The sequence below is a fragment of the Martes martes genome (genome assembly GCF_963455335.1).
Source record: "Martes martes genome assembly, contig: scaffold_81, whole genome shotgun sequence".
NCBI classification, from domain to species: Eukaryota; Metazoa; Chordata; class Mammalia; order Carnivora; family Mustelidae; genus Martes; species Martes martes.
Window position 1 is genome coordinate 275,427 of NW_027666271.1, and position 27,904 is coordinate 303,330.

Here is a 27,904-nt window from a genome sequence, read left to right on the forward strand (position 1 = left end):
TGTGAATCGCTACGTTTACACATTTCACAGCAGTCATCATAGCACATACCCTCCCCAATGTCCATATCCCCCGTAGAATCTTTTTTTAAAAAGATTTTGGAGATTGTAATTTCTTTTAGGCTGTTTTTAGCATTCACTTGAGAGTGGGTGGCAGTATTATATTTAGAAGTTTGTGCTCAGCTAAGGATACTAGGTTGAGGTCTAAAGATTGCTTATTGAAAACAAAGTTTCTTAACTTTATTTTTATAGCTTTAAATTCACAAGTATTGGTCCAATTATATTCAATGTAACTAGAAAATGCAGCTTCCCAAACCAAATATTAAAATATTTCCTATATTCTCTATGACTTTATTTTAGAGTTGTCTTTCCCAGCATTAATGGGAATCATTGAGAATTTACTATATAGTATCATCTTCTCAACTATGTATGCATAGTCTATGTTCTTGTTTTATTATTTTTATTTTATTTTTTTAGAGAGCAAGAAGGTGGGGAGGGAGGGAGGTAAGGCAGAAGGAGAGGGAGGGAGAGAACCCCAAGCAGCAGGCTTCACGCTTAGCACGGGCTCTGATGTGGGGCTGGATCTCACGACCCTGAGATCATGACCTGAGATGAAATCAACAGCCAAACACTTACTTCACTGAGCCACCCAGATGCCCCTTATTATTATTATTATTATTATTATTTGAAGATTTTATTTATTTGAGAGAGATTGAGAGAAAAAGTGGGAGGAGGGGCAGAGGGAGAAGCAGACTCCCCACTGACCTGGGAGCCCGATGGAGGACTCCATCCCAGGATCCAGTCATGACCTGAGCTGAAAGCAGCCGCTTAACTGACTGAGCCACCCAGGCGCCCCCCTTCATTAATTTTGATGAATAGGTGGAATATTGGTTTTAAGGAGTACTACACCGTTTAAAAATAACATTCTCCTGATATACTCAGTCTACTGATTAACCATATCTAATGTGTGCTCTACTTAATGTACCAGTTAACTAAGGGCCTTTCATCAGTCATATGATCAGGTCGGTACTAATAAATTGTACAGTATTTTTTTCACCCCTGTAGTTTTATGTTCTTTCTTTACTTGTAGAATTAACACTATAGTTTCAAAAGATTTTCAATTATCTCCTAGAGTAGTGAATGCAGACAATAAATTCAAAGTTACTTACCTATACAAGTGACTTGTTCCTGTTACTTCCTCATGAGCTTGGTAGATCCAAGAAGCAGGACTTTTAAAACAAAGCACCCACAGGCTTCTGTAACATAGGAAGATATGGAACAGAAAAATTATAAAATAAATACATTCAACTTAAAACAGTTCATGTAGAATAATTCCCACTTGATGCCTTTTATAAAGTAACGAGCAAAATTGGTTGCTAGGGACCCACGATTGTGTATTTACTCATTTAATATAGATTTATTCTGTACTGGCCCTGATAATTTTATATCCTCAATATTTCTAGAACCATTCTGTCGGTTCAGGTGTGCTTCATCTTTATTTTGCATCAGTGCCTTCTCATTCATCTCCCATCTTTTATTACAATGCCCCTCAGATTCATCCCTCTCCACAGCATTTAGAGTGATGTGTCTCGAATGCAAATATGACTGTGAACCATTGTTGAAAATATGTTTGTGTCCAGGTATCTTAAAATTACATATAAGGCTTTCATAATTTTGAGTTCTGCTAAGCTCTCTAACCCTTTCTACTGTCTGCCCTTTTCTCTGGCATCTGAACTGCTTTTGATGTCTTCCTCTTTGATTCCTGTATTTTAGACAGATATTTACCCTGTTGTGTGTTTCTCTCCCTTGTCTTACTGCGCCCTCTAACCCCTTTGACTCTGGCTGACCTCAGTGTTGCTGTCTCAGTTCAGGCATTATCTCTACAAAAACCATTCCTGACACCTTTTATCTACATGCTGCTTTAAACCTGGGTGCCTAGCACTTACTGGGAACTCAGTAAATAATTACTGAGTAGAATAAAGACTGTTTACACAGAGATGATTTAAGAGATTGTCCCATACAGGGCCCCTGGGGGGCTCAGTCGGTTGAGTGTCCAACTCTTGATTTTGGCTCAGGTCAAGCCCCAAGTGGGGTTCAGTGCTGGGCGTGGAGCCTGGTCAAAATTCTCTCTCCCTCTTCTCCTTCCCCCCGTCTCTCTCTTAAAAAAAGAGAAAGAGAGAGATTGTCCCATACAGTCTAGTAACAAAAGGAATATGTACACATAAAGAAGTAACTTACAGTTCGGGTGGTGAAGATGCACTAGAAAAATCTCTATGGTACTAACGTAGCCCCAAAGAAAGAGATCTATTTATCTAGGGAAGGGTAGCCTTAATCAAGGATGACTTTGTGTAGCAGTCTGTGTCCTAGAAGATGTGAAGAAATTTGTCAAGAAGTAGAGGAAAACATTTTAGGAATGTTTACATTCATCAGGGAAATACACCCATAGGAAGGTTGTACACTGATAAAGGCATAAAAAATACTAGTAATTTTGGAAACCATGAATAATGTTGTAGTTGAAGCTTAGGGTGACGTTTAAGAGGTACTGTAACAAGGTAAAGAATAGTCTGTTGTGATTTTATATCTTTCTGCTGCATTTTAAAAATTTGTTTCTGATTGTTTTGTTCATTGGTGTTAGGTGGGTGAATTTGTGAATGATTCTTTGAGATGTTTGTATGCCTTTAACCTAGTGACATTTAGTATTTCCCAAATGGTTTGTTGAAGTTTTTGATAATGAAAAGTATTTCTTAAAGTAAATATCCAGCTAAAGATTAAGTTTAATTTAAACTCTTAATTGATAAGATGTTGTTTTCTATTTTTATGAAGGTTATAGCTTTTATCTAACCAGTCTAATTTGTCTATTTTAATAAAATATATAGATTTTTCAGCAGAACTAGACTTAGAAATGACAACAGAAAAAGAGGAAGAAAGTCTTAATGAAAGTGAAAATAAACACCTGCAGGTATATACAAATTTAAATTTAAATTTCCAATTTTATATTGTTTTCCCTGCTTTAAGAATGTAACATAGCTCAAATGAAATTATCTTCTGAACAAAATGTATTGAAGTTGATCGATTATAATTTAGTATTTAGTTTTTTAAAATTTTACAAGTTACCATATTTAAAATATTGTTAGAATTTATAGTAGCTTGTAGTTAAACTTCATCCTTGGAATTGGACCAAAAAAATTCCTGAATATTGTTTGCTTCTTCCATTTTTGTAAGTTTTTACATGCTAAAAAGTTGACATCAAATACTGAACCATATGTTTAAGCAGTTGAAATTAAGTGCAGTATAACAATTATGACTATTGACTTAGATTCATGTAGAAGGAGTGGTTCTTAATGTGCAGTTCTCAGTGGTTCAAAACGTGCAGTTCTGTATTGTCAGTCACTAATGCCAAGATTAAAGATTTATTTTGTCTTGTGATCTCTGTGTAGTTGACTTCAGAGAGTAGGATCATAAAATGAACACAATTGCCTATTGTAGAATCAAACCTTCCAGGATGGGACCTTTGTATTTGGGTAATAAACAGGAACGTTTTCAGTTATTTCATTTCCATATAGGGAATCTGTAAATATTATTCGCATTTTTCTTATCCACTCTCAGTGGACGTTACAATAGCTGGATACAGGCAGATAATTTATAGTGATGTATAACACTATCATAGTATATAATTTGAATTAAAATTTAGGAATTTATTTTTCTTTCTGATTGATGTTTATTGATTTTGGCTCCTAATAATAAGTTTGTCTATTCTCTAGTTATTAATCTTTAAAAAAATTCTCAAATGCACTATTGGGGTCACTGTTTAAGGTATGGTAAGATAAAATGGTTTTAAGTTTATAACATTGAAAATCATCTAATTCATTTTTTGGTAGATGTGACATGTAATGAATTGTTTAGTTTAAAAAAACTGACAAAGTTAAGTTTATGGATTTGTGTTTTTCTTCTGTCTCAGGCTAGGGCAAGTTATTTTCGCTTCTTAGTTACAATCCAGTGATTTGGGAGCAGCTTAACATAGATTAAGACATTTAACAGTTAAATTTTAATTATTTTCTAATTTTTTCTTTGTCCATACTTGATTACTTAAGGATAAAGTTATTTTACAAACATGTATGCCAACAGAAAGGACATCTGAAAATGAAACACAGCAATTTAACTTTTATATCTGTCAAAAATGGCTCAAGAACCAGGAATGAATAAGGAATGTGATAGAGAGGATGATAGATTTTTATATTCAGAACATCCCTCTGTTCAAAAGTGTGAGGACATGTGGACCAAACAAGACAAATTAGAGTGGAAAAATAAGTTAAAACTCATCACCAGAGAGTTAAAGCAGAAGTTTGGTGAAATTTGTGGAAAAAAAAAAATTACTGCTTATCCTAAGGAAGATTCACTACATGGTCACTTTAAAGAAGGAGCAAACTTAATGGAAATACCTTCTAATTTGACAAATGATAGACTTGATTGTGAGAAAAAAGATGCATTTGCATCTTTGAACAGAAAGAGTCTAGACTTGAAAATGTCGTTCTTTCTCATTCATCCTCAGATCATAGTTGCCAGTCATCTTCTGATCTTTCCTTAAGTGAAAATAAATCAGACTCTGAAAATGATAACAAATCAGACTTTGAGCATATTTTTAACAAAAATGACAGTTTTGATAGTGACATAGAAAATAAAAAAGTAAGGAACCCAGGGGTTACGTTTGAAGGGAAAGAAGACCAGGAGTTTGACATGCAAATGGCAAAAAGTATAATCAAACTAGTTATTTTAAAGATTTTACTTACTTGTCAGAGAGAGAGTGAGAGAGAGAGAGAGAGAGAGAGAGAGAGAGACAGTGTGTGCACACAAGCAGGGGGACGTCCTGGCAGAAGAAGCAGGCCTGAACTCTGTCCCAGGACTCTGGGATCATGACCTGAGCCCAAGGCAGATACTTAGCCAACAAGGTATCCACGTGTCCCAATTCCTCTCTTTTTATTGACACAGAAATGAAGCAGAATTTATAAAAATTGCAGTTACTTGTAATGATAAGTACAAAATATTTTTATCAATTAAAATTAGGACAAACTAAGAGTCAAATGATATAATTAATGAAAAAAGTTCTGGGATGCCTGGGTGGCTCAGTTGGTTAAGAGCCTGCCTTTGGCTTGGGTCATGATCCCAGGGTCCTGGGATGGGGTCCTGCATTGGGCTCCCTGCTCAGGAGGGAGCCTGCTTCTCCCATTGCTGGCACCTCCTCCTGCTTGTGCGCTCTCTCTCTCTGATGAATAAATAAATAAAATCTTTAAAACATGTATAATTAATGAAAAAAGTTCATTTTAATGAATAAACTAGTAACGATTATCCTTCTTATCAAACTTCCATTAAAGATTGAAGAAACGGAGAAGCACCAAAATGATGAAATGGCAGTATTAGAAAGCGTATATGCTTCTGCTGCTGCTGGACTAATGCATCAAAGAGGGAGTGGAAAAACTGATAACAACCTATGTCCTATTATGGAAAATGAAGAATCTGATGGGTAAGCCTATAGCAATGCTTAAATAGTAGGTAATTATTATTTTCCTATAAAACAAATTCTAGTTGGAGCTAACATTCATGATTAACAAATTTTATGTTTTTTAGTAAGGCTATGTCATCTTGGGTGCTAATCAGAAAAATTTAAATAATGAGATACCATTTTTTGCTATCATAGTGATACATATTTTATTAAAAAATTAACAACCAAAGTTAGCAAATGTGAAGAAAAAGGCATTCTTATACACTGTTGTTAAATAAAATTGGTAAAGCCCTTCCGAAGGGTGATTTAGCAGTGTGTTTCAAAAATTTTAAATATTCTGACCTTTTATCCCAAGAACTTCATTGCTAGGACTAGATCCTATAGGAAAACATGACTTGTGTAAACACACACACACACACACACACATTCTAAGGACATTTATTATACATTTATATATATATATATATAAAATATGACATATGTTAAGGATATTTATTATAGCATTATTTTCACATAAAAAGTTGGAGATAGTCTAAGTATCTGTCAATAGGGAAGTAAACTTTCACCCCTGTAAAACAATGTAGTACGCGACTGTTTGAAAAAATGAGTTTAGGTCTACAAGGTACTGATTGTTTAACAAAGTATATTTAAAGTTTTTGGTTTGATGTCATGTTTTATGCAAATTTTAGAATACTTTTATTTACTTATTTATTTTTCTACCCCAGCATTTCTTTTTCTTTTTCTTTTTTTTTTAATTACGCTATGGTAGTCACCATACAGTACATCATTAGTTTTTGATGTAGTGTTCTGTGATTCGTTGTTTGTGTATAACACCCAGTGCTCCATGCAATACATGCCCTACTTAATACCCATCATTGGGCTCACTCAACTCCCCCACCCCATTCCCCTTTAAAACCCTCAGTTTGATTCCCAGAGTCCATAGTGTCTCATGGTTCATCTCCCCCTCTTATTTTCCCCCCTTCATTTTTCCCTTCCTTCTAATTCCTCCATGCTATTCCTTATGTTCCACAAATAAGTGAAACCATGTCGTAATTGTCTTTCTCTGCTTGACTTATTTCACTCAGCATAATCTCCTTCAGTTCCATCACGTTGATGCAGATGTTGGTATTCATCCTTTTTGATGTCTGAGGAATATTCCATTGTATATATGGACCGTATCTTCTTTATCCATTCATCTGTTGAAGGTTACCTCTGCTCCTTCCACAGTTTGGCTATTGCAGACATTGCTGCTATGAACATTGGGATGCATATGGCCCTTCTTTTCACTACATCTGTATCTTTGGGGTAAATACCCAGTAATGCAATTGCTGGGTGTTAGGATAGCTCTGTTTTAACTTTATATATATATATAAAATATATATTATATATATATTTAGATTATATATATATTATATATATTATATATATATATATTTAGATTTTTATTTATTTATTTGACAGAGAGAGATCCCAAGTAGGCAGAGAGGCAGGCAGAGAGAGAGAGGAGGAAGCAGGCTCCCTGCCGAGCAGGGAGCCCGATGCAGGACTTGATCCCAGGACCCTGAGATCATGACCTGAGCCGAAGGCAGAGGACCAACCCACTGAGCCACCCAGGCGCCCTGTTTTTAACTTTTTGAAGAACCTCCACACTATTTTCCAAAGCGACTGCACCAACTTGCATTCCCAACAGTGTAACAGGTTTCCCCTTTCTCACATTCTCTCCAACACTTGTTGTTTCCTGTCCTGTTAATTTTGGCCATTCTAACTGGTATAAGTTGGTATCTCAATGTAGTTTTGATTTGAATTTCCCTGATGGCTAATGATGATGAACATTTTTTCATGTGTCCATTAGCCATTTGTATGTCTTCTTTGGAGAAGTGTCTGTTCATGTCTTCTGCTCATTTTTTAATATAATTTTTTATTTTTTTATTAACATATAATGTATTATTAGCCCCAGGGGTACAGGTCTGTGAATCACCAGGTTTACACACTTCATAGTACTCATTATAGCATATACCTTCCCCAATATCCATAACCCAACCACTCTCTCCCTACCCCTCTCCCCCCAGCAACCATCACTTTGTTTTGTGAGATTAAGAGTCTCTTATGGTTTGTCTCCCTCCCGATCCCATCTTGTTTCATTTATTTCTTTCCTACCCTGCAAGTCCCCCATGTTGCCTCTCAACTTCCTCATATCAGGGAGATCATATGATCGTTGTCTTTCTCTGATTGACTTATTTCACTCAGCATAATACCCTCTAGTTCTATCCATGTCATCACAAATGGCAAGATTTCATTTCTTTTGATGGCTGCATACTATTCCATTATATATATATATATATACACACACACACACACACACATTGTGTGTATATATATATATGTGTGTGTGTGTGTGTGTGTGTGTGTGTGTGTGTGTATATATACCCCGCATCATTTTTATCCATTCATCTGTTGATGGACATCGAGGTTCTTTCCATTGTTTGGCTATTGTGGACATTGCTGCTATAAACATTCAGGTGCCCATGCCCCTTCGGATCACTACATATGTATCTTTAGGGTAAATACCCCGTAGTGTGATCGCTGGGTCATAAGGTAGCTCTCTTTTCCACTTTTTTGAGGAATCTCCATGCTGCTTTCCAGAGTGGTTGCACCAGCTTGCATTCCCACCAACAGTGTAGGAGGGTCCCCCTCTCTTCGCATCCTCGCCACGATTTGTCATTTCCTGACTTGTTAATTTTAGCCATTCTGACTGGTGTGAGGTGGTATCTCATTGTGGTTTTGATCTGTATTTCCCTGATGCTGAGTGATGTGGAGCACTTTTTCATGTGTCTGTTGTTCTGCACATTTTTTGACTTGATTATTTGTTTTTTGGGTGTGAAGTTTGGGAAGTACTTTATAGATCTTGGATACCAGCCTCTTGGATATAAAGTACTTTATAGATCTTGGATACCAGCCTTTTATCTGTAGTGTCAGTTGCGAATATGTTCTCCCATTCCGTGGGTTGTCTCTTTGTTTTGTTGACTGTTTCCTTTGCTGTGCAGAAGCTTTTTATCTTGAGGAAATCCCAAAAGTTCATTTTCACTTTTGTTTCCCTTGCCTTTGGAGACATGTCTTGAAAGAAGTTGCTGTGGCTGATGTCGAAGAGGTTACTACCTATGTGCTGCTCTAGGATTTTGATGGATTCCTGTCTCACATTGAGGTCTTTCATCCATTTAGAATTTATCTTTGTGTATGGTGTAGGAGAATGGTCGAGTTTTGTGAAAAATGGAATACTTTTAAAATCTGCTGTGTTGCAAAAGGAAGTTACCTGCTATACTGGCACTCTTATTACCAACAAAATTGCTAGTCACTAGGTTTTTGTTTTGGTTCCTAATGCATGAGTGCTCAAATGTTGGACCCTCAAATTGATCTGAGTATTACCAAGAGATTTCATATAGCAACTTCTCCCATGTTCTATACAAACATTTGATTTGATCCCTGTGCTATAAACCAAGATGTTGCTAATGCGTTGAATCTTCTTCTTAAGGTACCATGCACGCGTGCTATTATCCTTCCTTTTTTACAAAAATTAATTTATTTTATTTTTAATTTTTTAATTTATTATTATTTTTTAAATAAACATATAATGTATTTTTATCCCCAGGAGTACATGTCTGTGAATTGCCAGATTTACACACTTCACCGCACTCACCATAGCACATACCCTCCCCAATGTCCATAACCCCACCCCCCTCTCCCTCCCCCCACCCCAGCATATTATCCTTCCTTTTTAAAGAGAATCTATTTCTACATGCGCCTCACCAAAATTTTCAATAGTGACTTCATATTATAGAATTTATGAGAATTCAGTTTACAAAATAGGAATATTTTCTACATTCTAAACCCCTTGTACTTTCCTTACAGAATTTTAATATGACTAATGATTTTGGATAGTAGAATTTATCCTAGAGTTAGATGATTTTTATCAAGCATGAAATACTGCTGTTGGAACTTAGAGTTTTTCTGTGGTCTTTCTAAGCATGAGAAAAATGATAATCAGTTTATATAATATTATATATCTAGAAAATTTTTAAGGAGTCTTTTGCTTGTATAATTTCCTGAATTATTTAATGCTTTGGTTTGGCTTTTTAAAAAGATTTTATTTGTTTATATTAGAGAGAGAGTGGGGGGTGAGGTGCAGTGGTGGGGAGAGGGACAAGCGGGCTTGGCACTGAGAGCAGAGCCCTGTGCAGGGCTTGATCCCACAACCCTGAGATCATGGCCTGAGCCAAAACCAAGAGTCGAAGACTTAACCGGCTAAGCCACTCAGGCGTCCCCTTGGTCAGGCACATAAAAAAAAAATTAGTGCTACATGTATGCAATTTAAAAAATTTCAAAATATTACAAAAATACTACATCATCATTGTGTAAGGATTGAACTAAACAAGAAAATTGAGTCATCTGTGATCATTCCACTTTGCTATGAAATCCTTAAAAGAACCACATACACTCAGTGATCCTTACTTCCCTCCCATTCGCTCTTGAATTCTCACTAGTAATTTTCACTCCCATTACTCCAAAATTGATTTTTCAAAGGTTACCACTGATTTTCATTTTAATAAATCTAGACATAATTTCTTAGATCTTTTTTTTTAACCTATCAGCAATATTTGACCCATTGGAAAACTCTCTTCTCCAAAATTCTGTCTTCATGTAGATTTCAGAATATCACTCACTCACCTGGTTTCCCCCTGCCTTTCTAGTCTGTACATCTCAGCCTGATTTGCTTCTTTCTCCTCATTCTCCTGATTCTCCTTCCAGGAATCAGTCCTTGATTTTCTTTCTCTTGACTTTTACTATCTTTTTTTTTTTTTTAAATTTACTTATTTGTTAGAGAGAGAGCGAGCGAGCACAGGCAGACAGAGTGGCAGGCAGAGGCAGAGGGAGAAGCAGGCTCCCTGCGGAGCAAAGAGCCCGATGTGGGACTCGATCCCATGACGCTGGGATCATGACCCGAGCCGAAGGCAGCTGTCCAACCAACTGAGCCACCCAGGCGTCCCATTGACTTTTACTATCTTGTATATTCTAATGACCCTCAAGTTTGTATCTCCAGCCCACATCTCTCTGTGGAATTCCAGACTTACACATAAAACCACCTATTTGATATTTTGGGGGATAGTTATTGGGTATTGCAAACTTAACATGCCCAAAATTGAACTACTGATATTCTTTCTTATACCTGCCTTTCTTGTCTTTCCTAATTAAGTTAATGACAATTCTTCTAGTTGCTCTGCCAAAAAACTTGGTATCATCTTTGACTCCTGTCTTTTTCTTTTTCATACATACCCCATCTAATCTGTCAGCCAATCTTGTCAGGTCTTCCTTCAAAATATAATCAGAAGCCAAACACATCCTCCATGACCAAGCCACTGTCATCTGTTGTCTGTATCGGTGTAATAATTAACTAATTGGTCTTCTTGTTTGTTTGTTCTTTTGCCTTTTCTTTTTCCATTAATTCTAAACACAGTGGATCTTTTAAAACATAAGTCAGATTATGTCTTCCTCTGCTCAAACCCCAGTTGCCTCCCATTTCGCTCAGAGTATGTGCCGAAGTTCTTTCTAACACCTACAAGGCTTTGTGTGATCTATTCATCTCAGGTCTCTCCCTGTTGCTTACTACCTCTCCTTGATTTGAACTCCTATTTTCTGTCCTTTTCACTCTGCTGAGGTACACTGAATGTTTCACTTTTTTTTTTTTCTCACTATAAACACTTTGAGCTTACCTCTCTACTTCCTGTTGACTCTGTCTGGAGTGCTTTTCCCATCAATAATACTCTTATGGCTTGCTTGCTCCTTGCTCCTTCCTTTTTTTTTTTTAATTTAATTTTTGCTTAAAAATTAATTAAATTAATTTAATTAAATTAATTAAAATTTTCGGAGTGCCTGGGTGGCTCAGTGGGTTGAGTCTCTGCCTTCAGCTCAGGTCATGATGCGGGGGTCCTGGGATCAAGCCCTGCATCGGGCTCTCTGCTTGGTGGGGGGCCTGCTCCGCCGCCCCCCACCCCCGCCCCGCCGCCTGCCTCTCTGCCTACTTGTCATCTCTCTCTCTGTCAAATAAATAAATAAAATCTTAAAAAAAATTAAGGCCTTTCTTGGTTATCCCGATTTCTTGGTTATCCTATATTTTGGGAAATATCCTGATTTCTTGGTTATCCTATAGCACATCAAAATTTGATTTCTCTGCTTTAGTTTTTCTCCTCTACTACTGGCTATTTTGCCTGTGTAGTTTATTGTTTTTTGTGTTTACTTCACTCATGAATAGGATTTTTATCTGTTCATTGCCATGTTCTCAGTGCCTAGAAAATGTTCTAGCATATATAGTTCTATTCAATAAATGTTTATTGAGTGAATGGGGTTTAACCTGCATGTATTGTTTTTAACATAATGCTGATTCTCACTTAAACAAAAGGAAAGTTTGACATGGGTCCCTTCTGACAATTTAACCTGTCAGTTGTATGCATTTTTTTTTTAATTTTTTGGGGGCCCAATATTGTGGTTACTTGCTACTTATTCTTTTACTGGTATTTATGTTAGCTTTAATTATAGTAAAATGGATCAAAGGAATCACAAACTTCATTTATATTTTATTAGGGAAAATGAAATATGATTGTAAATTATTATAAGATTTTAACAATTCTTGCAAAAGGATTATGAGCCCTCAATATGTAAACTAAGAAGATGAAGCTGGAATTTATTGCCTACTAGTAAGAGAGAACTATGCTGGTCAGTCTTTTCTGACAGAGCAGTCTGCTATTCTTATATAGGGTTTTGGGAAGAGTAGAGTTTAAGGTTTGGGGGGCTTTCAGAGAATTAAGTGGTTTGTCATCATCTGAAACACCATGGTAATTTGGGTGAGACTGTTGGTTGGTTGGTTGGCACTCGAGGCATGTGTATTGGAGTGATTTTGTTCCATATTGGCTTTCTTTTATTTTATTTTTTTTTTTAAAGATTTTATTTATTTATTTGACAGACAGAGATCACAAGTAGGCAGAGAGGCAGGCAGAGAGAGAGAGAGAGGAGGAAGCAGGCTCCCTGCTGAGCAGAGAGCCCGATGCGGGGCTCGATCCCAGGACCTGGGATCATGACCTGAGCCGAAGGCAGAGGCTTTAACCCACTGAGCCACCCAGGCGCCCCTGGCTTTCTTTTAGAAAGGAGGAGCTGACATTGCCTGATTGGTGAGTGAGGCCAGTAGGCATTGATCAATTACACGCATTTAAAACTGCATATGGTGGCTTCTTGTTACTATGGCTTCCTATTCCTATTTGGGTTCCCCCCACCCTAAGTTTGAGGCGACTTTAACTAGATTTTTTCTATTTAAAAGTTGCTTCTATCAACTGTGTTCAAAATGAAAGCTATTTCATATTCTGTAATTATAGATTTATTTTTGAAATTTAGGTCGAGAGAGATTGTTCAATAATTGCTTTCAGGAAGATCCTTCTTTTTTGGATGTTAAATTTTAACTAGAATAGTTATCTGTTTAACAGTTTTAAAACAGTAATTGCTAGCTTTGTTTTTGTTTTCAGTGCTCTGAGGGGCTCATGTTCAATTCCTAAATTAATCATCTCTTGTGGGAAATTTAGTCTTTTTGTGAGTTTAGGTAGCTATATGCTAATAATATTCTCTTGCATGCATTTAGTCCACGAAAAAGTAATTATAATTTTGTATTAGTAAATCTAGCTTTTTATGTTAGGATTAAATAGTAAGGTAAAAGTATACAAAAGTTACCAAATCATTTTCTTTAAGAAAATTAAGAAGAAATTATTTGTGTGAGAGAGAGTATGAGCAGGAGGGAGGGACAAAGGGAGAGGGCGAAGCTCAGCGGGGAGCCTGATTTGGGGTTCGATCCCAGGACCTGGAGATCATGACCTGAGCTGAAGGCAGACCTTATCCAACTGAGCCATCCAGGCACCCTCAAATAATTTTATTTTCAAACAAAATTAATCAGATTATTGCTATTTTTGACATGTGAGTATTGTTGAATTTTGTCCAGATTTTTTGAGGTATAATTGACAGATAACTGTGTAGGTGTAAGGTATACCTGTATTACTTTAATACTCTTTTATATTGTCAAATGATAATAGTGTTAATAACTCTATCACCTCGCATAATTATCATTTCTTTTTTAGCAACTCTTTTAGTAACTTTCAAATATGTAACAGTATTATTAACTGTAATCACCATTCTGTACATTAGACCCTCAGATCTTACTAATCTTGTAATGGGAAGTTTGTACCCTTTAGCCAATATCTATCCATTTCCCTCAGCCTCCTACCCCTGGCAACCACAAGTCTATAAATGTGTTTTTTTCAAGATTCCGTGTGTAAGATTATAGAGTATTTGTCTTTTTGGATGACTTCCTTCACTTAGCTTAATTCCCTCAAGGTTCATTCATGCTGTCGCAGATGGCAGGGTTTCCCTCTTTTTTTTGTGGCTAAAAATATTCCATTGTAAATATATACCACATTTTTTTAATTAAATTTTTTATTTATTTTCAGCGTAACAGTATTCATTGTTTTTTCACCACACCCAGTGCTCCATGCAATCTGTGCCCTCCCTAATACCCACCACCTGGTTCCCCCAACCTCACACCCCCCCCTCCGCCCCTTTAAAACCCTCAGGTTGTTTTTCAGAGTCCATAGTCTCTCATGGTTCACCTCCCCTTCCAATTTCCCTCAACTCCCTTCTCCTATATATATATACACCACATTTTTAAATCCGTGGATCCCCTGATGGGCATGTAGGTTGTTTCCATGTCTTGGCTGTTGTAAATAATGCTGCAGTAAACATAGAGGCGCAGGTACCTCTTTGAGATACTGATTCATTTCTGTCAGAATGTTCCCAGAAATAGGATTACTGGATATTCTGATAGTTCTATTTTTAGTTTCTTGAGGAACCTCCACACTGTTTTGCATAGTGGCTGTACCAGTTTACAGTCCTGTGACAGTGTGTAAGGATTCCCTTTTCTGTACATCTTTGCCAGTGGTATCTCTTCCCTTTTTGTTGTAAGCCATTTTATTAGGTGTGAGGTGATCGATATATCATTATGGTTTTGATCTGCATTTCCCTGATGAATAGTGATGTCGAGCCCATTTTTTGGTCCTGTTGGCCATTTGAATATCTTCTGAGGAGAGCTGTCTATTAAGATGCCTTGCCCAGTTTTTAATTGTATTTGGTTTTTTGCTGTTGAATTTTATGAATTTCTTATATACTTTACATATTAACCTTTTTTCAGATAGTGTGGTTTGCACATATTTTCATCCATTGTGTAGGTTGCTTTTTCATTTGCTTTGTTTTTTAGATAAATTCAACTTAGTTAACATATATTGTATTACTAGTTTCAGGGGTAGACTTTAGTGATTCATCACCTGCATGTAACACCCAGTGCTCATCACAAGTGCCCTCCCTAATGCCCACCGCACAGTTAGACCATCTTCCCGTCACCTCCCCTCCAGCAACCCTGTTTGTTTCCTCTAGTTAAGAGTCCCTTATGGTTTGCTTCCATCTCTGTTTTTATCTTATTTTTTCCTTTCCTTCCCCTATATATTCAACGTAAATGGAACTAGAGTGTTGCTCGTTTCTTTTGCCGTGCAGAAACATTGCTTGTTCCACCGATTCTGCTTTTGTTGCTTGTACTTTTGATGTCACATCCAAAATCATTGCCAACATCAATGTCAGGGAGCTTTCCCCCGTTTTCTTGTAGGAGTTTTATGGTTTAAGGTTATATATTTAAGTCTTTAATCCAGTTTGGGTTAATTTTTGTGAGTGGTGTAAGTTAGGGGTCCGGTTTCATTCTCTGCATGTGAATATCCAGTTTTCTCAGGATCATTTATTGAAGAGATTATCTTTTCTTCCTTGAGTGTGCTCAGCTCCCTTATCAAATTTTAGTTGACTATATCCATGGGTTTATTGTCCGGTTCTTGATTCTGTTTCTTTGCGTTTTGTGTTTTTTTTTTTTTGTTTTGTTTTTATGAATGGTCATCCTATTTTGATTATTGTACCTTTGTAACAGTTCGAAAACAGGAAGTGTGATGCTTCCAGCTTTGTTCTTTCCTGGACTGATTTGCTTATTTGGGGTGTTTTTTGTTCTATATAAATTTAAGTATTCTTTTTCCTATTTCTCTGAAAAATGTCACTGGAATTTTGACAAGGATTGCATTGAATCTACAGATGGCTTTGAGTCACGTGGATATTTAATGTTGATTTTCCTAATCCATGAATAATGAGATATCTTCCTATTTGTGTGTCTGATGTTTCTTTTATCAAAGTCTCATAGATTTTAGTGTACATATCTTTCACCTCCTTGGTTAAGTTTATTCCTAAGTATTTTGTTCTTTTTGATGCTTTTGTGAATGGTATTTTTAAATTTCTTTTTCAGATTTTTTTGGTTAATGTATAGAAATGTAACGGATTTGTATATGTGGATATTGTATCCTTCATCTTTGCTAGTTCTAACAGCTTTTTGGTGGTGTCTTCAGCATTTTCTATATGTAAGATCATATCCTCTGCAGACAAAGACAGTTTGATTTCTTCTTTTCTGATCTGGATGCCTTTCATTTCTTTATCTAGTCTGATGTTTAATACGAGTGGTAAGGTGGGCGCCTTTGTCTTATTCTTGAACTTAGAGGAAAAACTTTCAGTGTTTTGCCACTGAGTATGATGTTAGCTGTGGGTTTTTCATATGTGGTCTTAGTTATGTTCAGGTATGATACTTTGGTACCCACTTTATTGAGAGTGTTTATCATGAAAAGATGTTGAATTTTGTCAAATGCTTTTTCTGCACATATTGAGATGATCATGTAATTTTTTTCCCATTCTGTTAATGTGTATCAAACTTACTGATTTGATTTGATTGATTTCTATAGGATAATTTTGCTCAATAAAGTATTCTTGGTTGGCAGTTCTTTTCTCTCAGCATTTTTTTTAAGCTTTTATTTATTTGACACAGAGAGAGGGATCACAAGTAGGCAGAATGGCAGGCTGAAGAGAGGGGGAAGCAGGCTCCCTACTGAGCAGACAGCCCGATGTGGGGCTCAATCCCAGGACCCTGAGATCATGACCTGAGCTGAAGGCAGAGGCTCAGCCCATTGAGCCACTCAGGTGCCCTTCCAACTCTTTATTAAACTTCTCATTTTGTTCATCTAGTATTTTTCTCATTTTATTGAACTGTTTTTTTGGTTTTGTTTTGTTTTTTAAGATTTTATTTGTTTATTTATTTATTTTAGAGAGAGCATGTGTGTGAGCCGGGCAAGTAGCAGAGGGGGAGCCACATGCAGACTCCACACTGAGCATAAGGCTGATGCTGGGCTGGATCTCATGACCTTGCGATCATGAAACAAAATCAAAGGTCAGGTGCTTAACAGACTGAGCCACCCAGACACCCCTGAATTGGCTTTTTGTGTTTTCTTGTAGCTCACTGAGTTTACTTAAAACTGCTATTTTGAATTCTTTTTTGGATAAACTACTGATCTTCATGTGTTTGAAATCAATTACTGGAAGATTATTGTGATCATTTTGTGGTATCATATTTCCTTGACTTTTTATATTCTTTGAAGTTTTACATTGCTGTCTTTGCATTTGAAGTAGTCTTTAATGACTACCTTTCCAGTGTATCCAAACCTGATTTTGTTTTGTTTTGTTTTGTTTTTGCTCTGGTGGTGTGCTGGAACTTTACTGTAGGAAATCTAGTTTTTCTAAAAAAGCTCTTTTGTCAATGGGTGATTATCTAAGTGTTTTCCAGGGGCTCCCAGATGTGGTTGAGAGGAAGGGGCTGGAGCCAGTCTATGGGCTATTGCTGGGTCCATAGCTGGGACTGTAGTGAGTGTGCCTGTTATCTGATGCATGGGTAGGCAAGAGTTTTCCTACGTCCCTTGGTTTATGGTGCTTGGTTCCACAGCTCCTACAAAGAGGTCCACAGCTGCTTTGTCACCACAAAGACATTGTATTGTAGTTGTATATTGATCAGTCTTTGAAGCAAGGGATGTGTATTTGCTTATATATGGTTGGACTTCATAACTGTTCTGTGAACTAATAAATGAATTGAAATGGGTAGCCGCATTTTACAAAAAATTGTTTTTTTTTAAATTCTTGACCAGTGAAATTATTAGAAAACATTGGCTTTTTAAATCTTTAAAAAAATTTTTTAAAAGATTTTTTTAAATTAAATTTAATTTTTTCCCAGTGCTCCAATATTCATTGTTTATGGACCACACCCAGTGCTCCATGCAATATGTGCCCTCCTTAATACCCACCACCAGGCTCAACCAACCCCCCACCCCCACCCCTCCAAAACCCTCAGTTTGTTTCTCAGAGTCCACCACTCTCGTGGTTTGTCTCCCCCTCCGATTTCCTCCAACTCACTTTTCCTCTCCATCTCCCAATGTGCTCCATGTTATTACTTGCTCCACAAGTAAGTGAAACCATATGATAATTGACTCTCTCTGCTTGACTTATTTCACTCAGCATAATCTCCTCCAGTCCCGTCCATGTTGATACAAAAGTTGGGTATTCACCCTTTCTGATGGAGGCATAATATTCCGTTGTATATATGGACCATATCTTCTTTATCCATTCGTCTGTTGAAGGGCATCTTGGCTCTTTCCACAGTTTGGGGATTGTGGCCGTTGCTGCTATGAACATTGGGGTACAGATGGCCCTTCTTTTCACTACATCTGTATCTTTGTGGTAAATACCCAGTAGTGCAATTGCAGGGTCAGAGGGAAGCTCTATTTTTAATTTCTTGAGGAATCTCCACACTGTTCTCCAAAGTGGCTGCACCAACTTGCATTCCCACCAACAGTGTAAGAGAGTTGCCCTTTCTCCACATCTTCTCCAACACTTGTTGTTTACTGTCTTGTTGATTTTGGCCATTCTAACTGGTATAAGGTGGTATCTCAATGTGGTTTTGGTTTGAATCTCCCTGATGGCTACCGAAGATGAACATTTTTTCATGTGTCCATTAGCCATTTGTATGTCTTCTTTGGAGAAGTGTCTGTTCATGTCTCTGCCCATTTTTTGATGTGATTTTCTGTTTTGTGTGTGTTAAGTTTGAGGAGTTCTTTATAGATCTTGGATATCAGCCTTTTGTCTGTAGTGTCATTTGCGAATATCTTCTCCCATTCCATGGGTTGTCTCTTTGTTTTGTTGACTGTTTCCTTTGCTGTGCAGAAGCTTTTTATCTTGAGGAAGTCCCAAAAAGTTCATTTTCACTTTTGTTTCCCTTGCCTTTGGAGACATGTCTTGAAAGAAGTTGCTGTGGCCGATGTCGAAGAGGTTACTGCCTATATTCTCCTCTAGGATTTTGATAGATTCCTGCCTCACATTGAGGTCTTTTATCCATTTCGAGTTTATCTTTGTGTATGGTATAAGAGAATGGTCGAGTATTTATTTGAGAGAGAGGGATAGAGAGTAAGAAAGAGCATGAGAAGGGAGAAGACCACTGAGCCAAAGGAAGTGGCTTAACCAACTGAGCCACCCAGGTTCCCGAAAACATTAGCTTTTTAATGGATGTTTTAAATGGATTTTTTTGAAAAATAGTGCTCCTGCTTTGGATATAAAGGAAGTAAGGAAAGGGGATAAAGAAAAACAAACATCAAAAGAATCTGTGATTACATCAAGGTTTGAGAAAGCCCCTTCTCTAACTTCTCATCCTCTACAAATGAATGATGACAACACTTCAAGTGGAATGGATCAGGATGAAGGAAGGTAAAATCTACAAATTCTTTATTTCCTTCTGAAGGAATTTTAACAGTGATTACTTTTTATGGAAATGAAATGCTGTAGCGTAGGTACAAGTGAAGACAAGAAATACTCAAGTATATCAGACACACTGCTTGAAAGGTTAAGATGAGGACAAGTGACTTTGACAAGGAGCAGTTTCAACAGTCACCATGGAAGCTGGACTGTAATGAATAAGTATAAAGAACTCCTTAAAGAATTTTTACAGGGAAAGGTAATAGAGAAATGGATGATATGAAAAAGAATGTGGAGTTCAAAAGAATTTTCTTTATTTTTTAATTTTAAGATGGGAGCTTTTAGAATACCTTTGTATGCTCCCAGAAATGATCCAATGGAGATAGGCATGGCTATTTTATTTAATTTTTTTCACATTTCCAAATGTTAGAAAGCTTATTGATTGTATTACATTCTTTTAAAGATGATATAGTAATTGTCCTTAGTACTCCTATTCATGTAGTTTTGTGTCAAGAAATTGTTTATTCAGAATTGGTTCCACCGTGGAGTATTCTCATATAATTGAATATGCAGATACTATCATTCATTCACTTAAAACTATACATATAATAGTAAATATACAAACCTTAGGCCATTCTGAATAGAACTAATCATTCCTTGATAATTTTTTTAGATTTTATTTATTTATTTGACAAACAGAGATCACAAGTAGGCAGAGAGGCAGGCAGAGAGAGAGACGAAGGGAAGCAGGCTCCCTGCTGAGCAGAGAGCCCGTTGTGGGGCTTGATCCTGGACCCTGGGGTCATGATCTGAGCTGAAGGCAGAGGCTTTAACCCACTGGGCCACCCAGGCATCCCCATTCCTTGATAATTTCAGATATTCAGTGCCTTTGACAGTATCATGAATAGCTATGGTTTTATTAGGGACTTTGAATTATCTGGTTATATTTACTTAATATTTGTTTAGATTCTGGGGGAAGGGGAAAGATTTTATTTATAATTGAAAAAAAAACTATCAATCTATCATAGATTATTACTTTTGGTTTATAAAGTTCTAAATTACAAAGCTGAAGATTCCTGTACCAACAGTGTCATTGACACCTACATAGTATACTCAATAAGTGTCTGTTTGTGAATAAACAGTTGAATGAATAAATGAATGCGCATTGATCAACTTATTTAGAAGAAGCAAATCTTGAGTTGTTTGAAAGTAGATTTTCAATATTGCCTACATATGAAGTTTTTTATTTAAAAAAATGGTTAAGATTCATGAATTATTATTTACAATTATAGCTAAAAATGGAATACGCATAGATTCATTTGCTATCAGATTACTTAAAAACACTTAAATATTACTTTCACCATATACTGTAAAACACGTGTTTTGAAGGCACATTTCCTGGATTTGAATTCTGGGTCTACTCCTGACCACCTGTACCAGCTTTGGGAAGTTACTTTTTTCTGTGCCTCATTTTCTTCCTGTGTAAAATACCCAATATAATTACCTACGTTTATAAGATTGTTGTGAGGCTTAAAATACCCTTAAAACATGTGAAGTTTTCATAATAATGCATAGTGTTTACACAGTAGATCCTCAAAACACTAATATCATGATTATCAAAAAAGGGTTTCTTTCATATAAGAACTTAACTTGCACTTTCCGAATAGTTTTTAGAACCAGTAAAAGCTTGTTTTTATTGAAAATGATGACAAAAAATGTGGTATGTTTCTTCATGTCAAATAATGCAAGTAACGTTATGATTTTCCTTTGCTTTTTGTCAGTTTGATCTAAATTTAATGCTTTGTTAACATGATTCATAATATAGTTTAGATATGATTTAGATATTCTTTGTATGTTAAGTATTTAATGTTTGCCTGAAAAGAATTGATTTTTTTTTAGATCTGCAAAGGAAACATCTAGTGACAAGGAAAAGGTAAATATATACATATAATTTTTTTCATTTATTTTTAAATTTTTATTTTATTACGTTATTTTGATAAATAATGTTTATCAGAAATATTATTCCATGATAAAAAATTACTTTAGGAAAGGCATAGTGAATAAAGAGAAAATCTGCCTTTGTTGTACAGACATATACGTTGAAAAAGTTGTTCAGAAACACTAGTTATTGATAAAGGTCATTTTGATAAAAATCAGTCCTTTTGAAAGTACCTTTTTTTTACTCTTGTAAAAAGATACGGGTATTTATCATCTCTCTACACTTAGTATATTTTATCAACATTTAGGGGACATTTTGAAGTAGTATTATTTATTTGTAGGTTAAAAAGCAAATTGATTCTATGGATGACTTTGATGACTTAACTCTGTCATCTGAAACAATTTCGGAGGGTTTCCGCATGCCTTGCTCTAATTATATGATTTGCATGTCGCTAATTGAACAACATGGCATGGATTGTAAAGGTAAGACCCTTGTGTAAATATGAAGCCTTTGTATGTACATTCCTATAGTAATATGTGCACTTCTTGTCTAGTGCTGTACCATACAACACTGATGTGTTATAGAGCTACTCATCTCAGAAATACGTTTTATATGAAAATAGAGAAATGTTGAATACTCTTAGCCAAAGAGCTGTAATTTCCACTATGTTTTTCGTCATAGGAATGGCACACCTGATGTGTGTTAACTCTCCTCTTCTGTGCCTTCACCCAAGGTCAGGTCAGGTTACCACTACATTTGTCCTAGAATACTGAAACGACCCAGGACTGTTTTCCCTGGCATTCCACTTCCCAGAATCTTGGTCTACACTGCAACCATAGTCACCATATATTTTTAAAAATTTATATTTCATCACGTGACCCCCTTGCTTAAAGCTTAGTTATTACGTCTCATCGTTCTGGGGTGAAAAACCACAGTTCTCAGCTTCATCTTGGATTGTTTCATATTCTTCTGTCCGTGTCTCAGCCACTGTTTTAGATATTTTTTCTTATAATAGAGGTTTTTTTCCCCTCAACAGCTTAAGTTAGGGCAACTGCACATTATGAAGTGTATAATTTGATAGTTTTGACATATGTATATGCATATGAAACCTTAACTGTAATTCAGGCAGGTAATAACCCTTAAGTCTCGTGTCTCTTTGTATTCCCTCATTATGAAACTGCCGAATGGTTTTCTAAAGTAGTTGCACCATTTCCAATTCCCACTAGCAATGTGTAAGAGTTCTGATTTCTCCCTATATATTCATGAACACTTAGTATTGTCAGTTTTTTAAGTCTTAGATGTTCCGATGGGTCTGTAGTATATGTATCATTATGGTTTTAATATACATTTCCCTAATAACTTATAATGTTGAGCATATCTTCGTGGGCTTCTTTGCCATCTGTATATCTTCTTTGAACTGTCCAAATCCTTTGTCATTTTAAAAATTAGGTTTTCTTGGGGCACCTGGGTGGCTCAGTGGGTTAAAGCCTCTGCCTTCGGCTCAGGTCATGATACCAGGGTCCTGGGATCGAGCCCCGATATCGGGCTCTCTGCTCAGCGGGGAACCTGCTTCCTCCTCTCTCTCTGCCTGCCTCTCTGCCTACTTGTGATCTCTGTCTGTCAAACAAATAAATAAAACCTTTAAAAAAATTAGGTTTTCTTAACCTGTTGAGTTTTGAGAATTCTTTGTATATTCTAGATATAGTTCCTTTATCACCTGTATTTTTTTTTGCAAAGATTTTCTCCCAGTCTGTGACTTTTCATTCTCTCAGCAGTATCTTTTGAAGAGCAGTTTTTCTTTTTGATGAAGTCCAGTTTATACCTTTGTTCTTTTATAGATTTTTGCTTTTGGTGTTCCTATCTGAGAAATCTTTGCCTAGCACAAGGTCAGAGGTTTTCTCTCACGCTTTCTTTTAGAAGTTTTGCAGTTGAATAACAAAGTTTTATAGTTTTAGGTCTTACATTTAGATCTGTGATCCATGAGATCCAGTTTGTGTCCTTTTTTTTTTTTTAAAGATTTTATTTGTTTATTTATTTATTTGACAGAGAGGGAGAGCGTGAGCAGGGGGAATGGCAGGCTGAGGGAGAGAGAGAAGCAGGCTCCCTGCTGAGCAGAGATCTGGACACAGGACTCAGTCCCAGGACCCGAGATCATGACCTGAGCCAAAGGCAGCCACTTAACTGACTGAGCCATGCAGGCACTCCCATTTTGAGTTCTTTTTTATTTATGATACAGGGTATGGATCCAGGTTCATTCTTGAACTTGGTAAGTTTACTTATTAGTTTTAGTAGCTTTTTAAAAAATTCTGTCAGATTTTTCTACATAACCAAAGTTTATCAAACTTTTTTTAACTACTATTTTACTAATTTCTTCAGGTGGAGCCAAAGGTCATCAGTTTGAGACTTTTCTTCTTTTTTAGTATATACATTCAGTGCTATAAATGTTCATGTGAGTGCTGCTACTGCAGGATTCCAGAAATTCTTAGGTGTTATATGTTCATTCCCATTCAGTTCAGAATATTTTCTAATTTCTTTTTTCCTTACTTCTTTGACCCAGGGGTTATTTAAAGATTTTATTTATTTGAGAGAGAGAGATAGAGAGTGAGAGAGAGAGAGCGAGAGCGAGCGACTCTTAGAGCAGACTCCCCTCTAAGCAGGGAGCCCAGTGTGGGGCTTGATCCCAGGACCCTGAGATCATGACCTGAGCCGAAGGCAGACACTTAACCAACTGAGCCACCCAGGCGCTCTGACCCAGGGTTTATTTAGATGGGCGTTAATTAGTTTGCAAATATTTGAGTATTCTCCAGAGATATTTTTATTCTTGATTTCTAATTTGATCTCTTTGTGGTCACAAAACACACTCTTATGACTTCAGTTCTTTTGACTTACTCCTTTTATTAGAATTTATTTTATGACCCAGAATATAGTCTCTTTTGGTAAGTGTTCCACGGATGCTTGAGAAGAACGGTAGTGTTCAAGTCTACGATGTCCTTGCTGATTTTCTGCCTACTGAACTCTCAGACTATAATTGTGAATTTGCTTGTTTCTCTGAAGTTCTGTCAATTTTTACTTTATGTATTTTGAACCTATTAATAGATGCATAAACATTTAGGTTTATTATGCTTCCTTTAGTTGACCCTTTTATCATTATTAAATGAACTTATTTATTGCTGCTAATGTTTTTGCTTTGAAATCGATTTTGTCTGGTATTAATGTAACCGCTCAGGCTCAGCCTTCTTTTGTCAAGTGTTAGTGTGGTCTATCATATTTCTGGCCTCTTAACACATTTGTAGTTTTTACATTTAAAGTGCATTTTTTTTTATAGGTGGCAGATAGCTGGGTCTTCCTTTTTTATCCATTTTGACAGCCTGCCTTTTCATTGAGACTTTTAGACCATTTTCATTTACTGTGATTATTGATGTAGTTGATTTGAATCTGTCATCATGTTGTTTGACTTCAATTTGTCCTTTCCGATCTTCATTCCATTCTCTTCTTTTTCTGATTTCTTTTGGATTAAGCAAGTAATTTTTATGATTTAGTTTTATTTATGTGTTTATGTGTATGTATGTATTTCGCTTACTAGCTGTAACTCTTTAGTTTTGCTATTTTGGTGATTAGGGCCTAAAGTATATGACGTAAGCATCATAGTCCTCCATCTAGTAATGTTATAACACATCATATGTCGTTTAAGAAAATTATAAAGGTTTACTTTCTTTTCTTCACTCCTAGCCAGATCCTTCTGGATCTGTGGGTTTATAGTTTTCATTAAGTTTAGAAAGGTTTTGGCCATTTTTTCTTTTCTTTTTTTAAAGATTTTATTCATTTATTTGAGAGAGAGAAGGAGAGAGAGAGAGAGAGAGAGAGAGTGCAAGCACAAGCCAGGGGGGAGGGGCAGAAGGAGAGGGAGAAGCAGATTCCCCTCTAATTGGGGAGTCCAACACTGGGCTTGATCCTAGGACCCTGAGATCATGAGATCATGAGATCATGACCTGAGCTGAAGGCAGACGCCCACTGACGAATCCACTCAGGTGCCCCCCTCATTTTTTCTTTGAATATTTTTTTCTAGTTCCTTTCCTCTGCCTCTTTGGGAAATTGTATATTAGCTTCTCACAGTTTTCAGATGTCAAACTTCAGTCTTTTATTTTGAGCTGTCTCATATGTGTTTATTGGAAAATCCAGTGTGTTTTTCATGTGTGATATAATTTACATCTCTGTAAGTGCTATTTAGTTTTTAAAAAATAGCTTCTATGCCTCCACTTACCTTTTTATGCTTTCTTTGGAGTTCTAGCTAAGTTAGTGACAAACAGTTTGATCCTTTCCCGTCCTGCTCTTATGAATTGTTAGGTGAATCCAGAGTAGTGTTCAGCCTAGAGCTCATAATTCCCCACTGCTGAGGCACGACCTACTTACGCTATTCATTGTGCTGCGGGTTATGAGTTTTTCCAGCATGGCTAATGGGGATAGATACTGCCCCTGGTGCCGTGTGAGCACCAGGCAGGGTTTCCTCTGCTCTTTCCAGATGGATCTTTCCCCTGGTCACAGGAGATTTCCTTACGTGCATGCATTGGTTATTACTCTTCTGTTCTCCGGGGTTCGTTCGTTCTTCTGCTTTCTCCTCGCCAGTGCTTTGACCGCTGATCTCATCTGTCTTGGTTTCACCGGACTCAGTTTCATCACCTCAACTCAGGGAGTCTGGTGGAGTCTATCTCAGTTTTTTCACCTGTGTCATGGCCTGGAAATTGTGCCAAGGCAGTGAGTTCCAGTATGTGTTAGGCTAACTTCTTGTGTTTTCAGGGATCATTGTCCTTCATTGCCTGAATTCCTTTTTCTTGAAAGTGATTTTAAAGTGTATTTTACCTGTTTTTGTTTGGCTTTTTTCAGGTAGGAAGATAAATCAGTACCTGTTACTCCATCTTGGCCAGAAGCAGATTGCAATAGAACTTTGGCACATGCTGTAGACTGTCTTTAATGCTCTCCTTCCTCCTTTGCTCACGTGTTTCCTGCTCCTCCTTCATTTCTCAGAATAGTTATCTCTTTCTCAGGGAAATCTTCCCTTCCTACCGTAGATCAAGTTATGTTATGTGATCATAGAACTCTTTTATTATAGGAACTCTCTGAATTCCTAATTGTTTTCTCCTTCCCTAGACTTTAAGCTAAATACAAGCCAGAGATCTGCAGAGCTTAGTGTAATATCTTTTGCTTTTTAAAAAATTTTATTTATTTGAGAGACAGAGTGCATAAGCGGGGGGAGGGGCAGGGGCAGGGAGAGAAGCAGACTCCCCACTGAGTAGGGAGCCCAGTGGAGAGTTTGATCCCAGGACCCTGAGATCATGACCTGAGCTGAAGGCAGATGCTTAACCAACTGAGACACCCAGGCATCCCAGTAATATATTTCATATTGAAATCCTTCAATATATATTTGTTTAATGTATGAATGAATGAATGTGAAAGTATACAGTCCTTTATATGTAAAAGTACTCATATATTTTATTCTTTTTCTTTTTTAATATTTAATTAATTTATTTGAGAGTGAGCATGACTAGGGGTGTGGGAAAGAACAGAGGGGTAGGGAGGAAGGGTGGAAAGAATCTCAAGCAGACTCCATGCTGAGTGGAGCCCGATGCAGGGCTCGATCCAACGACTCTGGGATTATGTCTGACCTGAGCTGAAACTAAGAGTTAGGTGCTTAACCAGCTGAGCCACCCAGGTGCCCTATATATTTTATTTGTTTTTGTTTTTTCTCTGATGTAGATCCTGTCAGTTTATTGAAAATCCAGGAGGCGGTTCTTTCATATGAAAGATTAATAGAACTTAAAAAATATCACTGTGGACAACTTAAAAGAGAAAATAAAAAAATGGAAAATAAGGCTAATGAACTACAAAAGGAGCTATTAGAAACAAAAGAAATGATATCGAAGTTAGAGCTTCAAAAAGTGGAATGGAAGCAAGAACTCTACAGTTTGAGGTATGATATCTTGGTTTTAAGGAAATACTTGAACTATTTACTTTTTTTTTTTTTTAAGATAGGCTCCACGCCCAATATATGTGGGGCTTGAACTCACAGCCATGAGATCAAGAGTCACATGCTCTATCAGTTGAGCCAGCCAGGCACCCTTGAATTATTTACTTTTATACTACAGATGTGTAGAAGTTTTAAAATTGCTAACTTACCTTCTGGGATTTTATAGGGAAGAAAACTTCTTTAGTATTGTGAAGTATGAGATTCTTCAAAATAATACAGCAAGTTCTTAACAGCTTTTAATAATTTAATGAATATTCCAAATATAATTTTAATGATCATATAGAAATCCACCATGTGGAAACCTCATTATTTAACAAATTGAATTTTGGGTTTTTTTACCCCCATTTTTCTATACTTTAATTAATGCTGTAAGCAATGTTTTTTTATATAAATCTGTTTATACATTTCTGGTTACTTGGAATAAATTCTTCAATGTACTATTGTTTACTTAAAGTATAAAAATTTTTAAAAAAGTTCTTTGATCGTATTTTTAAATTGGACCCATCAACAGGTATAAAATGGCCATTTTTCTCGAGACAGAAAACATTTTTAAAATTAGTTTTTTTTAAAACTAATTTTAGTGTGACTAAAAAGTAAAATGGAAAATGACTACTGCTATGTTTTTTCAGCATCTCTCTTATATGTTGATAAAATTAATTCAAAAGCCTATGCTGCAAGCGCATATTACTCTTTATTGTTTACTTAATATAGATCCTGT

The 27,904-nt window shown here is 36.4% G+C and overlaps 1 protein-coding gene across 1 annotated transcript in view; it reads left to right on the forward strand.

Moving 5' to 3' along the window:
- LOC308338100 (ankyrin repeat domain-containing protein 26-like) overlaps positions 1-27,904 on the forward strand; it is a 317,834-nt gene that overhangs the window by 253,578 nt on the left and 36,352 nt on the right. Inside the window, exons 41-46 of the mRNA XM_080831659.1 lie at positions 2,874-2,956; positions 5,367-5,515; positions 19,070-19,237; positions 21,125-21,158; positions 21,505-21,646; positions 26,916-27,129. Of these exons, the coding sequence (XP_080687785.1) occupies positions 2,874-2,956; positions 5,367-5,515; positions 19,070-19,237; positions 21,125-21,158; positions 21,505-21,646; positions 26,916-27,129 (790 nt within the window). The remainder of the gene's footprint in view (positions 1-2,873; positions 2,957-5,366; positions 5,516-19,069; positions 19,238-21,124; positions 21,159-21,504; positions 21,647-26,915; positions 27,130-27,904) is intronic.